At 37.0% G+C, this 22,073-nt stretch overlaps 1 protein-coding gene and 1 long non-coding RNA gene across 3 annotated transcripts; one reads left to right on the forward strand and one right to left on the reverse strand.

Annotated features, from left to right (window-relative positions):
• Window positions 1-365: 365 nt before the first annotated feature.
• On the forward strand, window positions 366-938 carry LOC116182298. The gene is made up of 2 exons (XR_004147475.1): window positions 366-493; window positions 544-938. It is a non-coding gene; the product is annotated as an uncharacterized LOC116182298 (long non-coding RNA).
• A 15,299-nt stretch (window positions 939-16,237) lies between these two features.
• On the reverse strand, window positions 16,238-18,816 carry LOC116182286 (helix-loop-helix protein 13-like). 2 transcript variants are annotated; one of them, XM_031502809.1, is made up of 3 exons: window positions 17,162-18,816; window positions 16,767-16,978; window positions 16,238-16,415 (listed from the first exon to the last, which is right to left on the reverse strand). In XM_031502809.1, exons 1-3 carry the CDS (start codon window positions 17,188-17,190, stop codon window positions 16,306-16,308), a joined length of 351 nt encoding a protein of 116 aa, XP_031358669.1. In that variant the 5' UTR covers window positions 17,191-18,816; the 3' UTR covers window positions 16,238-16,305. The 2 variants fall into 2 exon arrangements, with proteins under 2 accessions (XP_031358669.1, XP_031358670.1); XM_031502810.1 differs by having other exon boundaries at window positions 17,183-18,805.
• Window positions 18,817-22,073: the final 3,257 nt, after the last annotated feature.

The raw sequence follows: 22,073 nt of genomic DNA on the forward strand, positions 1-22,073 counted from the left end.
GATATCCAATTATTCACTTGGCAGTACTATTTCAATCGGGCATATAACTAAGAGAAATATATGTCTTCTGTAACAAAAAACCGAGCAAAAAACAAAGTATAGCCATCTCCCTTTCACTTTGTTTCAATATCTACACAATGTTTATAGTGGAGTAGATAATAACTAACTGCATCATAAGAATTGATAAACTATACACTATACAGTACACGGAAGGTCTTTTGCAAGCCCTGCCTTTGAATTCATTTCCTCAAAGGATGCGCCGAAAAACAAAGTTTATCTCGCCAGGCTGTTCGAAACGAAAACACCGCGTTACAGTTTTTGTCGCTTCGTTATCAACCGCGTGGGGAGCTATCTTAGTGTTAGGAGAGATTTTCTATTAAATCACACGAAACCATTGTTGATAGCTTACCAACATAAATGACAAAAGCCATTGTTTTTCTAGCAATAATTGCGTTCTGCATTGCAATCGATGCAGCAACTCTTAACTATCGAGGTGATATTAACCTAATATTATTTTAAGTAATAATAAGAAATCATTTACAGATCGCTGCGAATACAACTGGTGTAGTCACGAATGTCGAAAGAAGGGGCATATTGAAGGTGAATGCTATTTCAATCACATCACGGGAAAAACGGTTTGTAAATGTGACACTGCCAGATGCAATAATGCCAAATGCAAGGAGAAATGCGAAAAGCAGGGTTATTTTAATGGATACTGTCCGAATACGAAGGATCCTTGGTGCCAATGCAATCTGGCCTCCAAATGTGACATAGATGAGTGTTATAAAAAGTGTAGAAGTATGGGAAATAGGGATGGCGGGTTTTGTAGCAGATATACGGGAGATTGTGTGTGTTACCTTTAGAGGAATCAGCACTATTGTTTATCTTCTACATTGTACAAATAACATACATGGAGAAAAGTAAATTTGTATTTTATATAATTGTATATAATTGCGCGCACTTGTCCGGACGGAAGCGGTACAGAACAGACGGTATTGATAAGAAGAATCCATTCCGGGCCGATTCGGTCCGGATAAGTGCGCGCATAATACCAAACTTTGGAATCTTTTTAGTCCGCTCCGGGTCGATTCCATCCGGACAAATGTGGGGAATGAACCACACAATAGAGTTATTATGCAGCGACAATGCCATAACGCCCTTTTGAGTTTTTTTCATCCATAGTTTCATCCCTAATCCGGAACCGTGTGATCATTACCACGGGTTGGATGGTGTTGGGTGGCTCGATGTTCGCACACCGTTGTCTTCTTTTCCTTTCCTTTTTCATTGTTCCTCCATCTGTAGAATGTTCTTATATTATGTCACCGTTATTTCCTCCCAATTTCTTTCAAATTTCATCATTATTTCGCATACCGTTTCCACTTCAGGCCAACCCTTGATTTTATTGAAGAGAATTAACCATTCCCATTGAATAAAAACACTATATTTTATTCAATGCCATTCCCCATTCCATTCGGGACATCAGTGTGCACCATCTTTGCAATTGCAATATCAGCACCAGAGATTTCGTTCCTTTCCTATCCTGTGTAGGAATGACGAAAAGTAACCATGTTCTGACAGTACCTGCAAGAGGCCTTTTCTTTCTTTCTGTCCATTCCTTTATCTCCTAATTTATTCACGGCTACCTCAGTTCTTTTTTATCAAACGGTTCCATACCTGTTATCGGCACCTCGTTCCGAATTATCGCTTGCATTTTTTGGAAACAGGTTCACTGTTCTGTTTTTTTTTTCTTCCGAGAGCGGTATTTCAGGCAAACATTTTTTGTTCACTATCTTGTAGCCTTTCCCCAAAGGGGCCGTACCCAGGTCCTTCGTCAGTTTTGGTCATGCTTGATCCTTTATAATACATTTTTATGATCCTTCCTTAAGTAAAAGGTTTTTCTTTCGGCCTTGGGTGCCTTCACTTCCTTCCTTAAGCTTTTAAATTCCGACTCAAACTCACCCGTGTTTACTTGCACTTTTTTCCTGGCGTTTTGAAATCGTCTTTTTGCTTGAGGAAGTTCTCTCTTAGCATGTTTGGAATTAAAAAAGTTACAATTGGATGCTGTAGCATTTTTACGTATCTCCAGTTGTTTTGTAGTTATTTTGAAGAGGACGTTTTTCACAAAATGTCAGAACTTCGTTTTTCATTTTTAGCCTCAATTTTAAACTGGTCACACTTCTAGAATGTAACAATAATACGCAATTAGAGAAAACTGGAAAACGTGAAGGACCAATTTTAATTAGGATGGTAATTAGTGAGTTGCGCGCGCTGTTTTTTTTTGCTGAAAAAGAACGGATCTACCTTATCTTCATCGTATCTCACTTAATTTTTATACTAAAGTTTGTTTTTAAAAAAAGAAGAAAGGTTTTTTTAAATACTTAAAAAATATGCTATAAGATTTTCTCGAAAAATGCATAGTTTGGCCCTTATTTGGATGTGAAACTCTCTAATTTAGTGTTTGACGAACAAGAGCTAATCTTTGACAAGCCACAACTCGGTTCGTATTAGTTATACAGCAATTATTAAAAGAAACATTTTCTTTGTCTTTTAAAAGCTACGATTTTGTTCTCCACAGTTTTTTTTAAATAAATGCATACATTTCGAGTTTTTCGTGAATAACCAATTAAAAACATTGATCTTTTCTATGAAAAAGGCATACCTTCAGTGACGAATAACTGAAGAGGTATTAACTTCCGGTGTTAAAATTAGAATAGAAAATTGGCCACCCCCGAGATGGGGTGGCAATCACCCGCAGGATGAAAGCGCCATTTGGCATGATATAGATTTTTGATCCTATTCCCTACCTACTGTCAAAATTTTCAGTTAATAGATTAATTTTGAAAAAATTGCCAAGGCAAAACCTTCATTTCCTGGAATACTACGACATATACAGTGAATTTTTTTTAAATGCGAACATAGGAGTTTGCATGCAATGTAATTTCCCTATGTTCGATTTAAAAAAAAACACATCAATCTATTGTGTAGTTCAAATGAGTAGTAGATACAATTGACAGCTGTCACATTTTTAAAAATACCGCCGTCCAATTTAATTACGAAATCGGTTAGGTTATTGTTTAGAATGTCAAGAAGGACATACTTCGAACATTTATTGTAATTGTTTTCGGTATTTATTGTCTTATTTTCTTCATTTATGTATTGAATAGATCAAATTAGTAGAATTCCAGGTGCACATGACCTAAAAATAATTGAAGGTTGGTTCACAATGAGTTGTGTTGTCAGTGCGTGGCCTGTGAGGTCAAGTTATCGTAAGTTTAAAGAAAAATGTATCCTAAAGTTGCCATGGCCTCACATGGCTTCTTTAAAAAAATCTTACCGAGTGCTCATCATAAAGACTATAGAGCTGTTGTTCATAGTCACACAAGTTGCGCGATTTGGGAATGTGAACCGCGCACACCTCATAGATTGATGTGTTTTTTTTTTAAATCGAACATAGGGAAATTACATTGCATACAAACTCCTATGTTCGCATTAAAAAAAAACTCACTGTAGGTACAACGTTTCGGAGTGGGACTCAAATTGCACGTATATAATCAGTCCTATAAGATTTAGTTGTTCAAATTCAGTTATATTCAACTAAAATTCATAAAAACGTTTAATTCAAGTGGGAGAAGTACCTTATGCTCCCTCCTTCCATCTTTTCCGTGAGTTGCCACTTTTGAATCGGTAATTCCCGTAGTCGCCCAATTTTGATATAACGCCGATTAATAAATAATCTCGTGCGATTTGGGTAACGAATGTGAATACAAAAACAAGAACCAGATGTGCCAGGGAGCTCCCGAAGAAAAGGAAGTCAAATTACCAGTAAGTGACAAATCCTTCTTGCTTTTAACACACATTTTGAACATAATGTGGCAGAGCGTAGTTAGAAATTTCATAACATATTTTTTCGAGAAACGGATTGGGTTTTTGTAAAAAGAATTTTTGTGTAAACGGTACTATTTTGTTGTTAACCGACTATAACGATTGATTTGGTTAGTAGATTTTGAATTTGCCAAAAAAAGAAATTATTTATCTTCAGATTTACGGAACGGGAACAATATTTCTCTGGTGTTGATTGATTGATTAATTTGCAACTTATTGATATCAAATTACCATATTGAAATTTCAACGCCACAGATTATCGTCGTGTCGTGAGTATCAGTTGTGACATCTGAAATGTCTGCACCTGGCGGGGAAGATCAAACGCGCATGGCGTAAACAAATAACAACTCTGACCCATAAATTAATGTCCTGTACAGACGATTTTGCAGAGATTTTGGATAAATTATCCATGTCCAAAAACCACAACGAATTTGCCACAGATGTCGTACAGTTAGAGTCAGAGTCAGTCAGAGATATAGGATTTATTATGACATTTTAGCACACATTTGACGCTAGTCAATTAGTAAACCGGTGAACGATTAACAATCAATATCTTCCGGTCCGTCACCTGTAAAAAAAGAATTATCTTTACGCGATATTAATTTCACGAAGTTTGACCGATGTCCAGAAAAATTTCCGGCATTTCGAGCAATGTTTGATGCCATGGTACATAATTCATCTTATTCCGATATAGAAAAATTTACCATATTGATAAATTCTGCACTAAAGTTTGGGCAAATGGTACGCTTTTCACCAGAAAATTATTTGGTGGTTTACAATCAAATGATACAACGATGCACTAAGTTTTGCGAAATATTACAAATAAAATACACCTAATTTAGACGATTACATATTTGTGCAATTATCTTTACAAGTATTAATCTAAAATCTATGGAAGGATTCTAAAAAAAAATTATCTAGATACAGACTCTCCCACATTTAAAGATTTTATTGAGTTTTTGAAGTTTAGTGTCACAATTAGTATGGTCAAGTTTAAACGTAGATAATAGAATCGCAAATACATATAACATTGATTACAAGATGCGCAATAATAAAAGTACATATACCTACATGAAGAAACTTACTTTGGTTTCTCAGCAAGAGAGAAAATAAAATATCCCCACAACCTTGCATTTTTTGCTCTCAAAGCGATCATGGTAAGCTAACGAAGTGGTTTATTTCTTATTTTATTTACCCATAAAAGAGCACCATGCCTATTCAAAGGCAAACATTTGTGTTATGCTTGCTTATATCCCCATGTAGGACGAGAATAAATTGTAGTCAATGAGGAAGTTCTCGTCATAACAGTTTCTTACACAGGATGAGGAATTTTCTAATAAAGGTAATAAGTTAGAGGTACATTACAACCTCGTTAATCCGAAAACACGCTAGTCCGAAATCACGATAATCCAAAAGATTTATTTGTATATAATTGTGTATGTACATACTGTACTCATAAATACATATGAATGTTAAGCTTTTTTACAAGGACAAAGTTTAATTTTGTTTTACGTACAGTATTTAACTGATTTCTGTCCTTGGTCTATAAAATTTAAGTTTTGTTGAAAAGAATAAAGTTTATTTCTTAATGCTTGTGTCCAAATCTATTATTTTCACAAGTTTCGCGATAATCCGAAAATTTGATAATCCGAAAGGTCGGTGGTTCGAATCTATTCGGATTAACGAGGTTGTACTGTATCTGATTCTAAAAAGGAAGTTGTTTCTAGTGCCATGGAAAATTCCTATGGCACTTTATTAGGTACTGCTGTTTTTCATTTTAAGGCAACTATAGTGTCCCTTCCAATTTAACAATTTAAATTTATCTAATGATATTAAAAAGGAATTTGATTCTGTACAGCCTGACTTTAATATTTCATCTCCTATACAGTGATATTTTTTAAAAAGTAGACATATAGGGATTTATATGTATTGCTTTTTCGTATGTCTTCTTTTAAAAGACCGAATCTCTTCTGAAGGGCGCCTAATTTTATGCACCCAAAACATCTTCTTAAAACAAAAAAAACATCTGGTTGTCATATTAATTAGTTTGAAAATTGTTGTATGACTTTTTTATCTACCGAATCTGTTCTTGATAGATTGACGGCTAGGCGAGGTCATTTATATAGTGACCGGGGCTCTAACTTTAGGGGTGCAGCAAGAGAAATTTCAGAAGGCGCAAAATTTTGTGTTCATTTTTTAGTTTTTTATTTTCTAGGCTCACACTACTTTCTTTAAATTTTAATATTCATTCAAAAAATTCAATTTAATTCAAAGCATTACTTTACTCGTGGAGAACTTGGAACTCTGTTAATTAAATTGCACTAAAAATTTACAAAATTGTGCACTATATAAAAAAGTAACTATTTATACTGAACTATAGAAACTGATCACAGTCATAACAATATATTATCCAATGGAATAGAACAAAATTGTTTCTTTAAAAGATCAATACTAATGAAATAATAAATCCAAAGTTGGTTCACAAAACTACCGAAGCCCAGGGCCCAGTGCTCAGCTAATCCGCTTCTCGAATAATGTGCATATAGCTAGTCCATGTCCTCATTTAACGAGTAATTCATATTTATGTGACAATAAGTTTTAATTGTGAGAAACTTTAATTATTTTCACTTGCCAGTAGTGGTGCAAATAATGTAGTGTTGTGTTTCTCAATATTTTTCCATGTCAAACATTTTACTGAGAATCGTAATGGCCCCAGTAAACAAAGCACACTTATGAAAGAGTAAAAATATATCGCAGAAATGTAGAGTTTAATTTGGGATACAAAACCGTTAATTACTGCAGAGTGGTTACATAACAATGAACAATTCGGTACTCGTACACTATTTAAAACAAATAATTTCCCAACGACGTACTGTATCTGAGGAAGTGCAATTATTGTTGAGTAGGGTTGGGTTTTATCGTCCCGAAAACGTCAAGGCATTCTGCCATTGTTATAAGCAAATGTTATGATTTGATTACAACGATGTTGAAAGCACGTCAATATCAGCTAAGTAAACATGTATATAAATCGTTGCCGTTTTTTTCCTTCGATGGGTAATACATAACGATCGCTTAAAACCAACGGCCCTTCCATGCCAGCTGTAATTTATAACGCAATCCAATCATTTGCAGCATTATCAACGCCATATTTTCCCACTGTCATTTGCATACCTACAAACATTGTACACGCATTTACATAATGAATTGCGTTCATATTCATATTGTATACAGTTGTCTATCATGCGCGCGGATTGACCCATTCAAATAGCTCGTTATCCCTTTCCATGATTTTAAAATCTTTAAGACTAATTTTTGGATTTAATGGCAATTGGAAGATTTTATATAATCAGTGTCCGTACATCCCAAATTTCGATTTATTCGTTCCCACTACATTCACTTAAGGAAATCGGAGCCAGATTTGGAAATTGGCGTCATTTAACACCATCAATAGTTCATTCATTTCTTGTTGCGGCGTTTAGTTCTCCACATTTTCCCCATCGATTTAAAGCAACTAAGAATTTTTGTGCAAGAGTCCTTTGTCCAATTGAAATAATAAATATTCATCGCGAAGCAATGTCCATTTTTCTGCTCGTATTATGCTCTTCTATTGGACGCCGTTTTACTTTTTAATGACAGTAACAGTTTATTTTCTCAAGTTAGTTATTAATTATTTTTTGTTTCACGGTCACTGCATTTATTGTTTGAGATCCGCTAGCATACCTAAATCTATTGTCATTACGTCTACTGGCGTCATCTGTCAGAAGATTTTTCTTAAGGCGTTTTTGCATTTTTGTCCAAGTTTTGGGAGGCTAGACTTTGGGTTTCACTAATTATGTAAGTACGACTATTTTATAGCAATTAGTAAAGCACCAGGACAAGGTTACTATCAAGCTGTGGGATGCATTTACTCTTACATCAGGGTGTTGCAAAACCTAAACCATTCAGCAAAGCAATGCCATAAATTCACTCTCAAATTGAAGGTATGACAATTATTGGTATGTTCTGCACTTATCTCAAGAAACCACTGCAAATAAGAGAATATGTTAAAGAAACCATTACTGGAAGAAAATGCACATCACAAAGTGTTTCAGTATATCCGTCTCCTCGTTATAAATTCTGATCAAACACGCCTTAAGCACATTGTACATCAAACATATTACGAACATTATCCCCTTGCCTTCCAGGTGAGCGCTTATCGACGATCTCCTTTCTGTAAAATCGAAAGAAAGACTTCTGGATGGATTAGCAATCACGATATAATCTTCCCAATAGAAGTACTCCGCTGTGTCCCATAAATTTGTACAGCTTTGCAGCGCTATTCATATACAAATCCATTTATATCACGTTTGCCTCCCAAATTATGCATTAGGCCGTTTATTGGTTTACGTAATTATTGTAATTTTGCCACGTGCTTTCGCTTCATTGATTTCGTGATTTTCTACCCATTCACCTACTAAACGTATCGAAAATTAGATATGGCGCAAACCTTTTATCCTGCTGGGGAAACACCCTTATACAGTGAACGGTTTATGTTTATGTTGCAGTTTGTAGCAGTATTGATCGCACCTTAAAAAGGAGCAAACGCCTTGTATCCTAATTTACCCACAATTATATTGGCGAATAAAATGAGATTTGGAAGGGAAACGCCGATCTGTTGTTTACTCAGCATTGAGAAGGTTTTCACCGGAGCGAATGCTGAAGTTGTTCCCTTTCCTGCGAAAGGAATCTAAAGTGGCCCGTGCAATGGGCGAGCTATCCTTTTCATCTTGACAATGTAACGTTTCCGATGTTTAAATTAGAGAGACGAGCAGAAAGCTCCCTTTTTGGCTTTTATCACGAAAATTAATGAATTGAATAATCAATTGTCTTGCTAACGCCGGTTAAACGTCATCTTATCTTACTTCTTCTTTCATTGATTCTCAGACTACTCGAGCCAAAGTTATAAACTATGCATAAAAGAATCAAATCTGTTTTATAGATTATTGGAATAAGGATCATAACTTTGTGAGCCGTTTGGGAAATAAGTGTGTAGTTTTTTAGTACCATTTTAGTGTTTCTGCGATATAATCTTGGTCTAAAATCTTATTTTGCCAAGTTCGCCTTATTATTAGGACTTTTATTGGGAATTCGTGTTTTCATTGAGATTGGCAAACGTGCATTACCATTTCAAAAGTTCTTTGTTATTCGTCGGTGTGGATATTACTTCTACCATTTATCTTTTGAAGGTGAAGGTTAAATTAGTTCAAGCCATACTATTACAGTCAATATCATTGTCTCATTAACACAAACAATAAAAAAAACCTCTATTGAATATTGAAACCTCAGAACTTCTAGATCTGGGAATAATGCATCTATAACTACACCAAAATTCAACATACCAAATAAAAAGCGGTGGGAAAAACCCTTCATGGCTGAAGGCTTTTCTGTGTTGCAGTGAGGAACCATATTTTAAAGACGTAAAGCCATATGCGAATCAGATTTTGAGAAATATTGTAATTACCCAAAAGCAAGAAATATGAATGTGAATAAAATCTTTTCTGGAATATGGTCCTCGACAAGACAATTATTGAACTGAATGGATTTACCGCGTGATGAAGAATTATTCAAGAATAACGGATAAAGAACTTTATTTGAAGTACCTAACGTGACAAGTAAAATTAGAACATTATTTTTCTCAAAACAACTACTACACACACTCTCTATGTACGAGTATAATTAAAATTGTGTGATCGCCATATCCAACACTCCTCCTCGATCATGCAATTTTACATTTTCCACGGAGCTCAATATGTTTATTAACTCCTAGTGGTTTAGTGAGCAAATCAGCAATCATCGATTCTGTTGCACAATATTCACACTTCACTATTCCTTTATCCACATAGTCCTTCACAAAATAAATCCTTATGTCAATATGCTTTGTCCGATTTGCGAATTTTTCTTCTTTAATCAACTTTAAGCAACTTTGATTGTCATCGTACAAAATTGTTCGCAACTTAATGTTGACTGCCTCATGGTAATTAGTTGGCTCTACAAGGCAGACTTTCGTGTTACTAATGTCGACTCTGCATTTACCTCTGGTTCATCTTCTTCATTGCTGTCACATTGATTTAAATTACTTTCAATGACAGTTGACTCCTCCTGAACAGTTACTTTATGTCTGTCATCCAATTTATTAATTTTTGATGTGACACTGTCACTGTCATTACTGTCTCTTTGTGGATCATAGTATCGATATACCTTAGAGTGATTATCGTAACCAAGAAACTTCATTTCCACAGCTGCATTGTCCAGCTTACGCCGCGTCGCTTTGGTAAGAACCCTATTCTTCACATAGACCGCTGCTGCAACTTTTTCTTTATGAGATTCAATCGCCGAATACACCACATGCGATTGCCGTAAGCAATACAAATTTCCCACTAGATCTGCAACGCCAATTTGTTGTCCATCCGCTTTGATTTCACGAAACTTCTTGTTGAATTCAATGGTTAAACCGTTTTCAACTAAGCGACGAACAGAGAGTACATTTCCAACCATATTTGGCGCATACAGTACTTCATTTGCGATAGCACGTCGTACATTGTCTTTACTGTCCATAAACATCAATTTACCACTACCTTTACCTTTAACATACACAGTACCACCATTTCCGACCTCAATAACACTCTTATATGATTCATCGAGTGACGAAAAGAACTTCCTGTCATTGGTTATGTGTCTTGTTGCACCCGAATCAACAATCCAGCCACTGTGATGCATACTGTTCGTAGTGATGAACATAACTTCACGATCATTCGCAATATTACCTTTAATTGTATCTTCCTTCTTCTTTTTATCTTTCCACCTTTGGTATTTTTCACAAGAACTCTTCATATGACCCGATCTCTTGCAGAAAAAACACTTCATTTCCTTGGAAACAGATTTCAATACCTTTTCTGTCCAATCTGTCGAATCACTATTCACCGTGTTCAATCTTCGTTCATATTCAGCAATTACCTTTTGCTTTACCAGCGCAAATGTCAATTCATCTTCTGGGCGCGTTTCCAAAGCCGTAATCAATGTGTCATAGCTTCGTGGTAAACTACTTAACAACATTGCAACGCTCCAATTGTCTGATAATGACCATTCACCAATATCACTGAGCTTTATGAATAACTCTTGCATCATTCGATTGATGTGATCGATTGCGTTACTGCCTTCGTCCATTTTTAGTGAACAAATCAACCGCATCAAATGCACTTTATTGCTGAGTGTACTCTTTTCATGATATTCCTTTAAATTGCTCCATGCTTCAACAGCACTTTTTGCTTTCCAGATATGCGTGAGTTGATCGTCTTTAACTGAAAGCCCAATCCATGCCCTAGCTTGATCATCCAGCTTGTACCAAGCATCAATTTCTAAATGATTCGTTACAATTGACGAATTCAATTCTTGTTTTGGTGTGGGCGCTTTCTCCTTAATCACTTTCCACAAACCTTCCTTTATTAATAACAGCTCCATTTTAAACTTCCAGATGGAATAGTTGGTGTTATCCAGCTTTTCAAATTTCGTTTTAAATTCAGCCATATTATTAGTAAGATTTGCTTCGTTTCGCCGTTCGTGAATAATGAAATTGATTTCCACGCAAATGGACCTTACTAATATACTTTGTCACTTCTTCAAAACAATATCTATTGAACTAATTTTCACTCTCTGGGCCAATAACCTATTGAACTGAATGGATTTACCGCGTGATGAAGAATTATTCAAGAATAACGGATAAAGAACTTTATTTGAAGTACCTAACGTGACAAGCAAAATTAGAACATTATTTTTTCTCAAAACAACTACTACACACACTCTCTATGTATAATTAAAATTGTGTGATCGCCATATCCAACAAAAGGTGTGTAAGATAGCTGAGGCCGTGGGCATATCGGAAGAAAGAGTGCGGAACATCTTACACCAAGAATTAGGGATACGAAAGCTCTGTGCAAGGTGGGTGCCGCATTTGCTGAATGCGGATCAAAAGCAGTTGCGCAACCGACATTCGCAGCAATGTTTGGACCGATTTAAAAAGAACCCGACCGATTTTGTGCGACGATTTGTCACTATGGATGAGACATGGGCCCACCACTACACGCCAGAAAGCAAACAGCAGTCGAAGCAGTGGGTGGAAGCCGGTGGTTCAGCGCCAAAGAAAGCCAAGTCGATTGCATTTGCATCTACTGAAAAAGTCATGACCAGTGTGTTTTGGGATACCAAAGGGATTCTGTTAATTAATTACCTTGAAAAAGGCAGAAAAATAATTTTTTTTTAAACTGAAGATCACAGTCCTTCATTGTCCGGCCGAGAACTTTTCACTTTGCCCTCGTATATAAAGCAATTCGAGAAACAGTTGTTTGCGTCACCTGACACAATCTTGATTGTCATTCATTCTGTCAATATATAACTGTCGGTTCTTTAAATTGTTCACATTAAAATTAGGCCAGTCATGGGGGATCAAAAATAGGGCTTGCCTGGAAATATGTCCGGAAGTTTGGAAATTTTGCAGGCTTGCAGGTTTGGATGTCCAGAACTAAAATTCACAAAATGCACAATCCGAGACATGCCGCCGGCGCCGCCATCTTGCCAAGATGGCGCCCAAAAACGGATTTTTGCAAATATCTTCAAAACTATGCGTTTTTCGAAAAAGTATGTTGAGAGCAAAATTGAAGAGGCAGAAATTTCCTACTGCTTAGCATATTTTTGCTAAAGTGAGCCGTTTAGGCTCAAGATCTGATTGAATTTCTATAAACTGCCCCTATCTCCATATACCTATGCGTATACATTTATCTTTTATAGTAAAACGGGCTATTCAATTGGTTTCTCTTTATATTTATTATTCATTGAGAACATATGATCAGGTTCAACTATGGCGTGGCTGTCCGAAAGTAGTTGAAAATGGTGTTGGAAGAAAACACAAACTGGCCTCACTCCAGTAATTACTTTAAAAGATCTTTCTTCTAAAGCACTACTTGCTTTTTTATCTTGTAAGTACAAAGCGGCTTGTGGTAGAGCCTGCGGATGCAGGAAAGCACGATTGAGATGTTCAATGATTTGCTGTGTCTGCAATAGGAAGACTTGTGAAAATATCAGTCAAGTATACGATGAAGAAGACCTCGCTGCTTGATGATTCTTTATCGACTGCAGAAGGAGAGTCCGACGAGTTGAAGGAAATCAACATCGATTCTGAAGCTGAGGTAACCATTTTCCCCGTTGAAGATATGGAAATCAACGAGTAAAGTTCGTCTGGCCTTTGCCAAAGATAATTTTAGTACCTAAGTGGATTAGGCCTACAGGGGAAACCACGTTAAAAAAAACGCGCCGTGGACTTTACCTCTGGGGTGGTGTGGAAACAAGTATAGCATTTCAAATCGAAATTAATTGATCATAAATTATTAACATCTATTAATTAATAAATTAATCGATTAATTGAATAGAAGATATGCCATTATTTCGTGATAAATATTTACTAGGAACACACTCTATAGGAAACTTCCTCCTCTTTAATTTTGCGCTCTGCATACTTTTTCGAAAAACGCATAGTTTTGGAGATATTTGTAAACAAGTTAAAAAGTAATCGTAAACGATTTACAAAAAACGCATTTCCACTTGCATCCATTTCCCATTTGTAAGATGCAACTTCTGTCAAAATCGTAAAAATCCGGCCACAAATATGAAAGATAGCGTTGCACATGTGCAATCCCTTTTTGACGTGCTACTTCAATTTTAGTTTATAAGAAGAATTTCATTTCAATGCTTTTCTAAATAATAAAGTTTGAACTTCGCATGCGCAAATCTAAATTTTGAAACTAACGTGACATTTTCCTTTGTTCCAAACGCCTATGTATCAAATTTCATTTAAATGCTTCCATAGATAAAAAAGTTGGCACTGCGCATGCGCAAAACCAAACTTTGAAACTGGCGTTTGATTTTCATTTATTCCAAGTGCCAATTTATCAAATTTCATTCAAATACTTTTATAAATAAAAAAGTTCGCAATTTTATAAATGGTCGAGATGCGAAAAGGGCACTGTGAATTTTCAATCGATTCGACTCAACTTTTGGCATTGCGTATTATATGGCTAAAGCTATGTCCATATTGAATTTCATGCAATTCAGTTAATAACTAACGGAGATGTAAAAGCGATCGGACATTTCTAAACAAAGTTATCGTTCACACGGACAGATAGAGGGACAGACAGACAAATGAACAGACGGACAGACCAACAGACAGACCACAGACAGCAATACAAAATTATAAACGATCTCTAGGATCGTTAATCAACGGCAAAAGTGTAAAATTATGGAACATGTAAAAAAACGGTTTGTTGGTTTTTGTACAATAACTTTTTTAGCAATAAACGCAGAAAAAAATTCCTTCCTTGGTGCAAGCCGCGACACCATAACGAACCAAATAGCGAAAAAAGTAGAACAATAGCTCTTAAGATAAAGAACTAGTAGCGTGTCAACGAACGAGCCGACGGCGGCACGTCTCGGATTGTGCATTTTGTGAATTTTATTTATAGATCTCAAAACCTATAAACCTACAAAGTTTCAAAACTTACGGACTTATTTCCAGGTAAAAATCCCCAATGACTGGTCTAAATGTAAAATTAGCCTTCGAGAACCTACGGCTTATTTATTGTGTAACAAACATAATTTGGTAGCGGAACATGGTCATGAGACCTGAAACGACAGAAAAACGACAAACTGCACAACGACTGCCTGCAACATGAGGTCGAGGCCGTGCTCCATGCATCTAGAAGCTTATGATAATGTCGCGGAGTTGGTCGCAATCATTGACCAGGAAATGGAGATGTACCAGCGATACTGAACATTGAGGAGGAGCTTATTCCGCATTCTGTCGAAAAACAGCAATCGTCGTTCATCCATCATAACGACGTGTCGTGTTCTTCATGATTCAGGTTTAGAGCAAGTAGGAAACCGATCTACGTCGGCAGTCGTTACCTTCGTCCATTTTCCGAACACCAACTCCGCTCATCCGGTTGCAGCGGATTAAGAAGCAACCAACTCCTTAGAAGCTAAACCTAGAGCCAAACGGTCAACCGTTGTCGCCGCCCTCGGTCTTACAGGCATCAAGAGAAAAAAATAGTTCCATCCAGCCGAGCCTGTCATCTTAGCCGCCGTTGTATGTGCAGTCCAGCTTGTAGCATCAAGCAACGTATTATTCCTGAAGCAGCTCGTAATAAAATAATAAAAAAAGATTTATTTGAGGCATTGATGCACAGTGCAACTATGACTCCCATCAAGTTCCAGCGGTTGGGACAGTAAAGTCGTTCATCCATCAAGTGCCCGTATCAACTACTAACTATCAGTTTGCATGACGGACTCTTAAATAATCTTATGATAACCGGCACTGCAACGTATCAGCACATGCTTCGGCTTTATTTGATTTGCGATCGCCAAAGGACGCATCGGAGTTGCAGCGTGTTCTTGGCGAATTCTGGGTGGATGGAAGGCTTTGCAGATAATCCAGGATTGTATTTAGTTCAACTTCTGATTGGCAAATTTGTTCATGCGTCAGAAATAGTACCTCTATAAAGGATAGCGCTATACGTAATTAATGTGCTGAAAGTGATGGTAATAGATGGTACGTCCTTTTGAACTATGTTGGCGTATGGCTGTATCTATGTATTTATATATCTATGTTTTTGCCTCATTTTTGCCCAGAGTTGCCAACGGTAAGTATAAGGTAAGTCAACGTTTTCAGTGTCGGTTTGAGAGGCCCCGAGGATCATTACATATCTCATTTACATTTTGAATTAATTAGATTATATTGCTGTTGTATAGAAATTTAGTTATTTGTGCATCGTAAAGTAGTTTTTCTTGGTTAACGTCACGTTAATTCTTTTATACATCGATTTGTACGTACAATCCGTTGTCGATCAAAATTGTCATATCATTTGAATTATTGATTCTTATTGAGTACTAATTACGGTTTTAGTGTACCATTTACCTGATTAGCATCAGACATTGCTATACCGCAATATTTTGTGCCGCGCTATCCACTATCCCTCTTGTTTGCGTTGTTACCTGTCACAGATAAAGCGGAAAGCGCACTTCAGAGCTCACAAGGCCGTTACTGAATTGAGGTTAGATCAAGTCAATTTGAAAAATACAGACGGAAATTTATAAAAAATAAAAAAATGTTGCATATAAAACACGAATAAATTATAAAGAAATGCAAAGATTACTACGTACATTAATGTGTAACGCAATGTATATCCTGCGCTTGTCCTTGTAGCATTGAATCTAGAAATATAACACTTGTAAGGTAAAGAGAATGCGGTATGAACATCATCAACGACATCGAATACGCAGTTTAATGCTAATAATAATATTGCACAAACAATGCATCTTAAAGTTACATCTATTCTATAGTCAATGACTCATGTTTTCCGAAGAAATACTCAGGGAAGAAACATTACTGCGCCTCCCCGGATTTACTCCCAAATTTTCCCAGTTAATCCATGAGAGTCTTGCGGTCAAGTCTAGAACAAGAAAAATCTATCAGTTAAAATAATTTGTGACAAATACCAGCACCACAAGGGATCATTCGCATTTACACAGCACAGCTGTTTTCCTCACGATGTTCGACAATGATAGCAGCTGTGTCATGAACTGTTGATGCTTCAGTTTGGCCTACGTGACTGGTTAATGGGATTGAGTGGTCGTATCGCAGTTGGTCGATTCAAATCTCCCGTCCATGAATCTCGGTGCCATAATCGAAATCGAATTGAAGGCCACCCCAAGTTGGCGAAGAACAATATTGATCATTTTTTACGGTACTTATGTAATCTTATGGTATTATATACTGCAGTATTCATGAAAATATAACGTACCACTTGTATTCCAATGAGCTCTATCGGCCTTGATATCACCTCTAAGACAACGCTCGACGTATGTTAACGGATCACAGTCAGCTGTAAGCACTTCTCTCAGTAGAGCTATGTAGGCAATGGCCAGACGCAGAGTATCAATCTTGCTGAGTCGTTTTTCGTATGGAAAAGTCGGTACGTGCATTCGAAGCTCGTCAAAAGCAGAGTTTATACTGCTGCAAAACAACATCGTGTAAGTGTTAGAAAATAATTAACGAATGTCACCATTTGTATATGACAACATTTATTCTGGTACTTAAATAAAAAACAACGGAAAAAATAAAAAAAACGTAAAATATCTACCTAAGTCTACTATGAAGAAAAACTAGGACACATGCCACATATCAACACAAATGTACCCGGTGGGTCCAATAGCAGACCTCAGCATCCTTTTCCGTTCTCGGATATTCGCAGCATGCCGCTGTATCCTGTATGGTGAGCCTCCATAATATTCGGAAGCCGATAGCGAACTGGCTGCGCACTGGGCGTTATCTGTTACAAAGAGAAATGTTGTTATGGAGTGGGGCTAAGGTTCTGTAAACAATTTTGATTAGGATGTCACATTTGGGGAGAAAATAATTATTATCTTAGACCAGCACCTAACTTCCTAACTGTTACCAATAGAACAATAATAGAGGTGGACGAGTCGTATGCCTTCAAACTTGACTTGTCTCTTGGACTTAATCAAATACATAAAAAGTTGTACTTGTGCGCACGGTCGCTTTGCCGTTTTTCGAAAATTTGGTTTTGGATTCGTAATTTGTGCAACAATGGACAATTTACACATATACCGTCTTCATAGCGAACACGAACAAACGTATGTCTAGCGATAACAACACGTATTGGGGAGACCGAGCGCGGTTGTCACGATCTCTTCGGACCCAAAAGTTACGTTCATTCCATTTGAGCTGGTTGACAAAACCGAAATACGGGTTTTCTATTGGCTGTTAGGGTAAGCCAATGGAGGTCATTGCGTTCAGAAAGGAGGACCCATTTCGGTTTTTCTAAAGGGCGAGGTTCACATAGCGAAAGTAATGGGAGAGCGAGGATTTTTGCTTGATTTCGCGAGTATTATTGTTCATGATATGTATGTGAAAAAAATTGTTTCTCGGTCGACTTTGTGTAACCCCACGCGTGTCCTTATCTTTATGACCCGCACTTGTCCGTGACCAAATTAACTTTTTTCATCACTCTCGCAATAGTCGCCCGATCTAACGATAACTTAATCTCCTCTTATCGCGCTCCTAACTTAACGCTTAACGCCTCAAGTGTTGAATTTTAAACCGTATTGCTTCGCGGCTACCATCCGAAAACCTCCCTCTTTTAATCCCTACTTTTCCCAATTTTACAATCACACCTTCAAAATGTTGCTAATCGGTTTCAGCAGACATTTTTATTCGTTCAACCAACAAAATTCAGCGTCTTTTACCAATCCAAAGTTTAGAAAAAAAGCAATTTCCAAAAACTTCGGCCGTTAAAAAGCCCGGGGAATCAGTTTTCATGCTGCGTCGTGAAATGGATTGAACTCATCAGGAACCGTCACGTATAACCCATTAATTCTACCTAATTTACCGCAAGACCGGCGCGACCCACTTTCACACGTAATTAATCGGCCCTGTATACCCCCGTATAATTCATAATGCTCAATCTTTAAAACAGCACACCTCTAAATCAACAACTCTACACTCTTGATTTGAGGAAACCACCACTAAAATCGTTCTAACCGCCAAAATCTAATTAAATTCGCACCTACACCCAATCACAAATCTAAAAGACAATGCCAAAAAATTCAAAAATAGATAAATACAATTAAATGGCTCCCGTCATAATGAGCAGGTACTTCTTACTTACTGTGCTTTTTATTTTCATAATCCAGACACGTTTCCATAATTTATCTCTTTTGCTATAGCTTCTGCTGATAAAGTAAAAGATAAATTGCGGTCCTTGCCAATGTAACGGGAGCCAGCTCCGGGTTTAAATTTTTTAGATTTCTTAGCCCTGACACACTTGACCGTGTACGAATGTGTAAAACTGGAAATGTGCCGCTTTATACGAATAGTGGGCGCGAGTCGGTTTAACGGCGATAAGCAAGTTTATTTAGAATGAGTGGATTTTTAGCAGGGATATCTGTTGCGTCCCCAAACTAGAATAAAATATCCTTTCGTTTTTCCTTTAATGAAAATACCCTGTACATAACCAGTTTTGCCTTGCCTGTATATATTCCTATTTGTTACGTGTGCGCGCATGAGCCGCAGAAGCGCAATATGTGTTCTCGTCGCGCAGAATTCGTCCGATTCTTCGCTTAGAAGCCATCGACTCAACTACGTTGAGAAGTCGCCATTAATCAATGGCCGATTAGCCTTCGTCGTTCGCATATAGATCTCGATCGATCCCCAACGGGTCAAGAATAAGATGTCGCCGTGCAGTTCGCAACATCGTTATTAACAAGCAGAACGTCAAAGCACCGCACATCAATTAGAAGATTTCGTTGTAACAAAATCGACAAATTTGACAACTTCGTAGAATAGAGCAATCTTCGCCATTGCAACATCGCCTTCGTTGTTAATGGACTTCGAAACAACACGTAAGTTCCTTTGTTTACATTATCCCTTCGTAACTTTACCATATTCTAGTAGCCGTCGTGCCTACGTCAACCATATTCAATAGAAATTCATTTACTTTGTATTTTTTGATAATAAACACGTTTATTTATGTGTCTATATTCTTTCATTCCCAGCATAAACAAGGCCTTGGAAGTAATTCATAATTACAGTCCACTTACAGCACTGTTACTGCTCTATTGTGTTTACTACATTCAATAAAAGGAGAGTATGATAACGGCAATGTTACTGTAATGTGTGGATTAGACTTTTCGAAGGCTTTTGACACTGTCAGTCATTCTAGACTAACCCATAAGCTGGAGACATTAGGTCTTTCTAAACACTCTATAAACTGGTTCAAAAATTATCTATCCGATAGATCGCAAAGGACTAAAATCTCTACGGCAAAAGGGATTTCCGTATCTGCTTCATTACCTGTTGAAGGAGGTGTTCCACAAGGAAGCATCCTTGGACCATTACTGTTTAACGTGTATGTCTCGGACCTCAACTATTTCCTAAAATATGTTGATATACATCAATACGCAGACGACATCCAGTTGCTAATGACGATCAACAGTAGCAACTCAAATACGCATATGAGTAATCTAAATGAAGATCTACACACAATTTCTAAGTGGGCAGCCGTGAACAACTTACATCTCAACTCCAACAAAACTGTTGTTATGGCCGTTGGCACCACGACAAATTTACATAAATTTCACATGTCAACATCTCAAAAAGTAGAAGTCGACGGAAACTGTATAGAGTTTGCCACATCCGCCAAAATCTTGGGACTGCATATTGATCAAAATCTGAACTGGGAAGTGCACGCCAACTATGTATGCACCAAATCGTATTACAAGTTAAAAACGCTATACAGATCTAAAAATCTTTTAAGCCAAAATATTAAACTCAATCTAGTTAAACAATTAGTTTTACCACTAATCACCTATGGAGATGTATGTTACCATGGTCTTAACGGGAAGCTATCTTACAAATTACAAAAGGTCCAAAACTATTGCTTACGTTATGCATGTGGCTTACACAAGTTTGATCGCATACAACCTATGCTACGCAGTCTAAATATGCTAGACATGAAGAAAACCCGTGTACATAACACACTTTGTCTGTTGCATAAAGTAATCAAAACAAACAGTGCACCATTATACCTACGTGACTTGTTCAAATCCCTACAAAGTTTTCACTCGTATAACACACGTACCAGTGACTTGTTTCTACCTAAAACGAACACTCAGATAGGCTCTACTTCATTTCAAGTGCTAGCCGCAAGCCTATGGAATACCTTACCGCCGAGCATTCGTGACATCACTGCCAGAAAACTTTTCATTCAGCAATGCCACAACTTCCTGATGAACGCTGTAGGCTAAATTTAACTCATACCACTGCAATCAATGTATATATACTCTTTCTCTTTGATGTTATCTACTTATCTATATTCTTATGTACTTACTATATTTAATGAACTTTAACTACATTTATATGATTAAGCTTGTAGAGGAGGGATAAATGGCCCTTGTGGCTTTTCCTTATCCTAAATAAAGATGATTATTATTATTATGGTCGGTGTTTCTTGTGAGAACTCAGGTCTAGCCTGGTTAACTAATCGCACGGATTAAAATCAAGTAACGATTAGTGTCTGTGTCTGTGTCTGGTGAAGTTATGTAGGGTCCTTAAAAAAAAAAAAAAAAAAATCACACACGTACATTGGACATCTAGGGATAATGTAATTCGTACTTACCAACATACCTATTGATGGGCACAATAGCCAACGCTATCAGGAAAGAGGAAAACAAAACAAAAAAAAAAATCATTATAATAATTCCTGTAATTTTATTAAATGGAGTTTATTGTGTAAGTGTTTCTTTGGCTTTGCGTTTGGGTTGAATACGAGTGGGTTGTGATAACGTGGTGTGCTTCTGTGAAGAAGGAGTTTTGTGTTTTTTAATTGTATTTATGGTGTTTCTTTGTTCCTGAGGTCGTATTTGTGAGGTTGCTTGGGTTTTTGGTGGAGATATTGCAGTATTTTGTGAGCCTGTGGTGCTGTTAAGGTTTTTGCGTTTCGGTTGTATACGAGTGGGTTGTTTCTGAGAAGAAGGAGTATTGTGTTTTTTAACTGTGCTAGGGCGTGTAACTTTATTGGATGGACCTGTCTTTGTAGTACATGTTGCGTTACTTGTGTTTATGATGTTTCTTTGTTCTTGAGGTTGTATTTGTGAAATTGCTTGGGTTTTTGGTGGAGATATTTTAGTATGTTGTGAGCCTGTAGTTCTGTTAAGGTTTTTGCGTTGCGGTTGAATACGAGTGGGTTGTGATAACGTGGTGTGATTCGGTGAAGAAGGAGTTATGTGTTTTTTAACTGTGCTAGGGCGTGTAACTTTATTGGGTGGACCTGTCTTTGTAGTGCATGTTGTGTTACTTGTATTTATGATGTTTCTTTGTTCTTGAGGTTGTATTTGTGAAGTTGCTTGGGTTTTTGGTGGAGATATTTTAGTATGTTGTGAGCCTGTAGTTCTGTTAAGGTTTTTGCGTTTCGGTTGAATACGAGTGGGTTGTGAAAATGTGGTGTGTTTCTGTGAAGAAGTTTTGTGTTTTTTAAATGTGCTAGGGCGTGTAACTTTATTGGATGGACCTGTCTTTGTAGTGCATGTTG

The sequence above is a fragment of the Photinus pyralis genome, unplaced genomic scaffold, assembly GCF_008802855.1.
Source record: "Photinus pyralis isolate 1611_PpyrPB1 unplaced genomic scaffold, Ppyr1.3 Ppyr1.4_unclustered_Scaffold450, whole genome shotgun sequence".
Classification (NCBI taxonomy): domain Eukaryota; kingdom Metazoa; phylum Arthropoda; class Insecta; order Coleoptera; family Lampyridae; genus Photinus; species Photinus pyralis.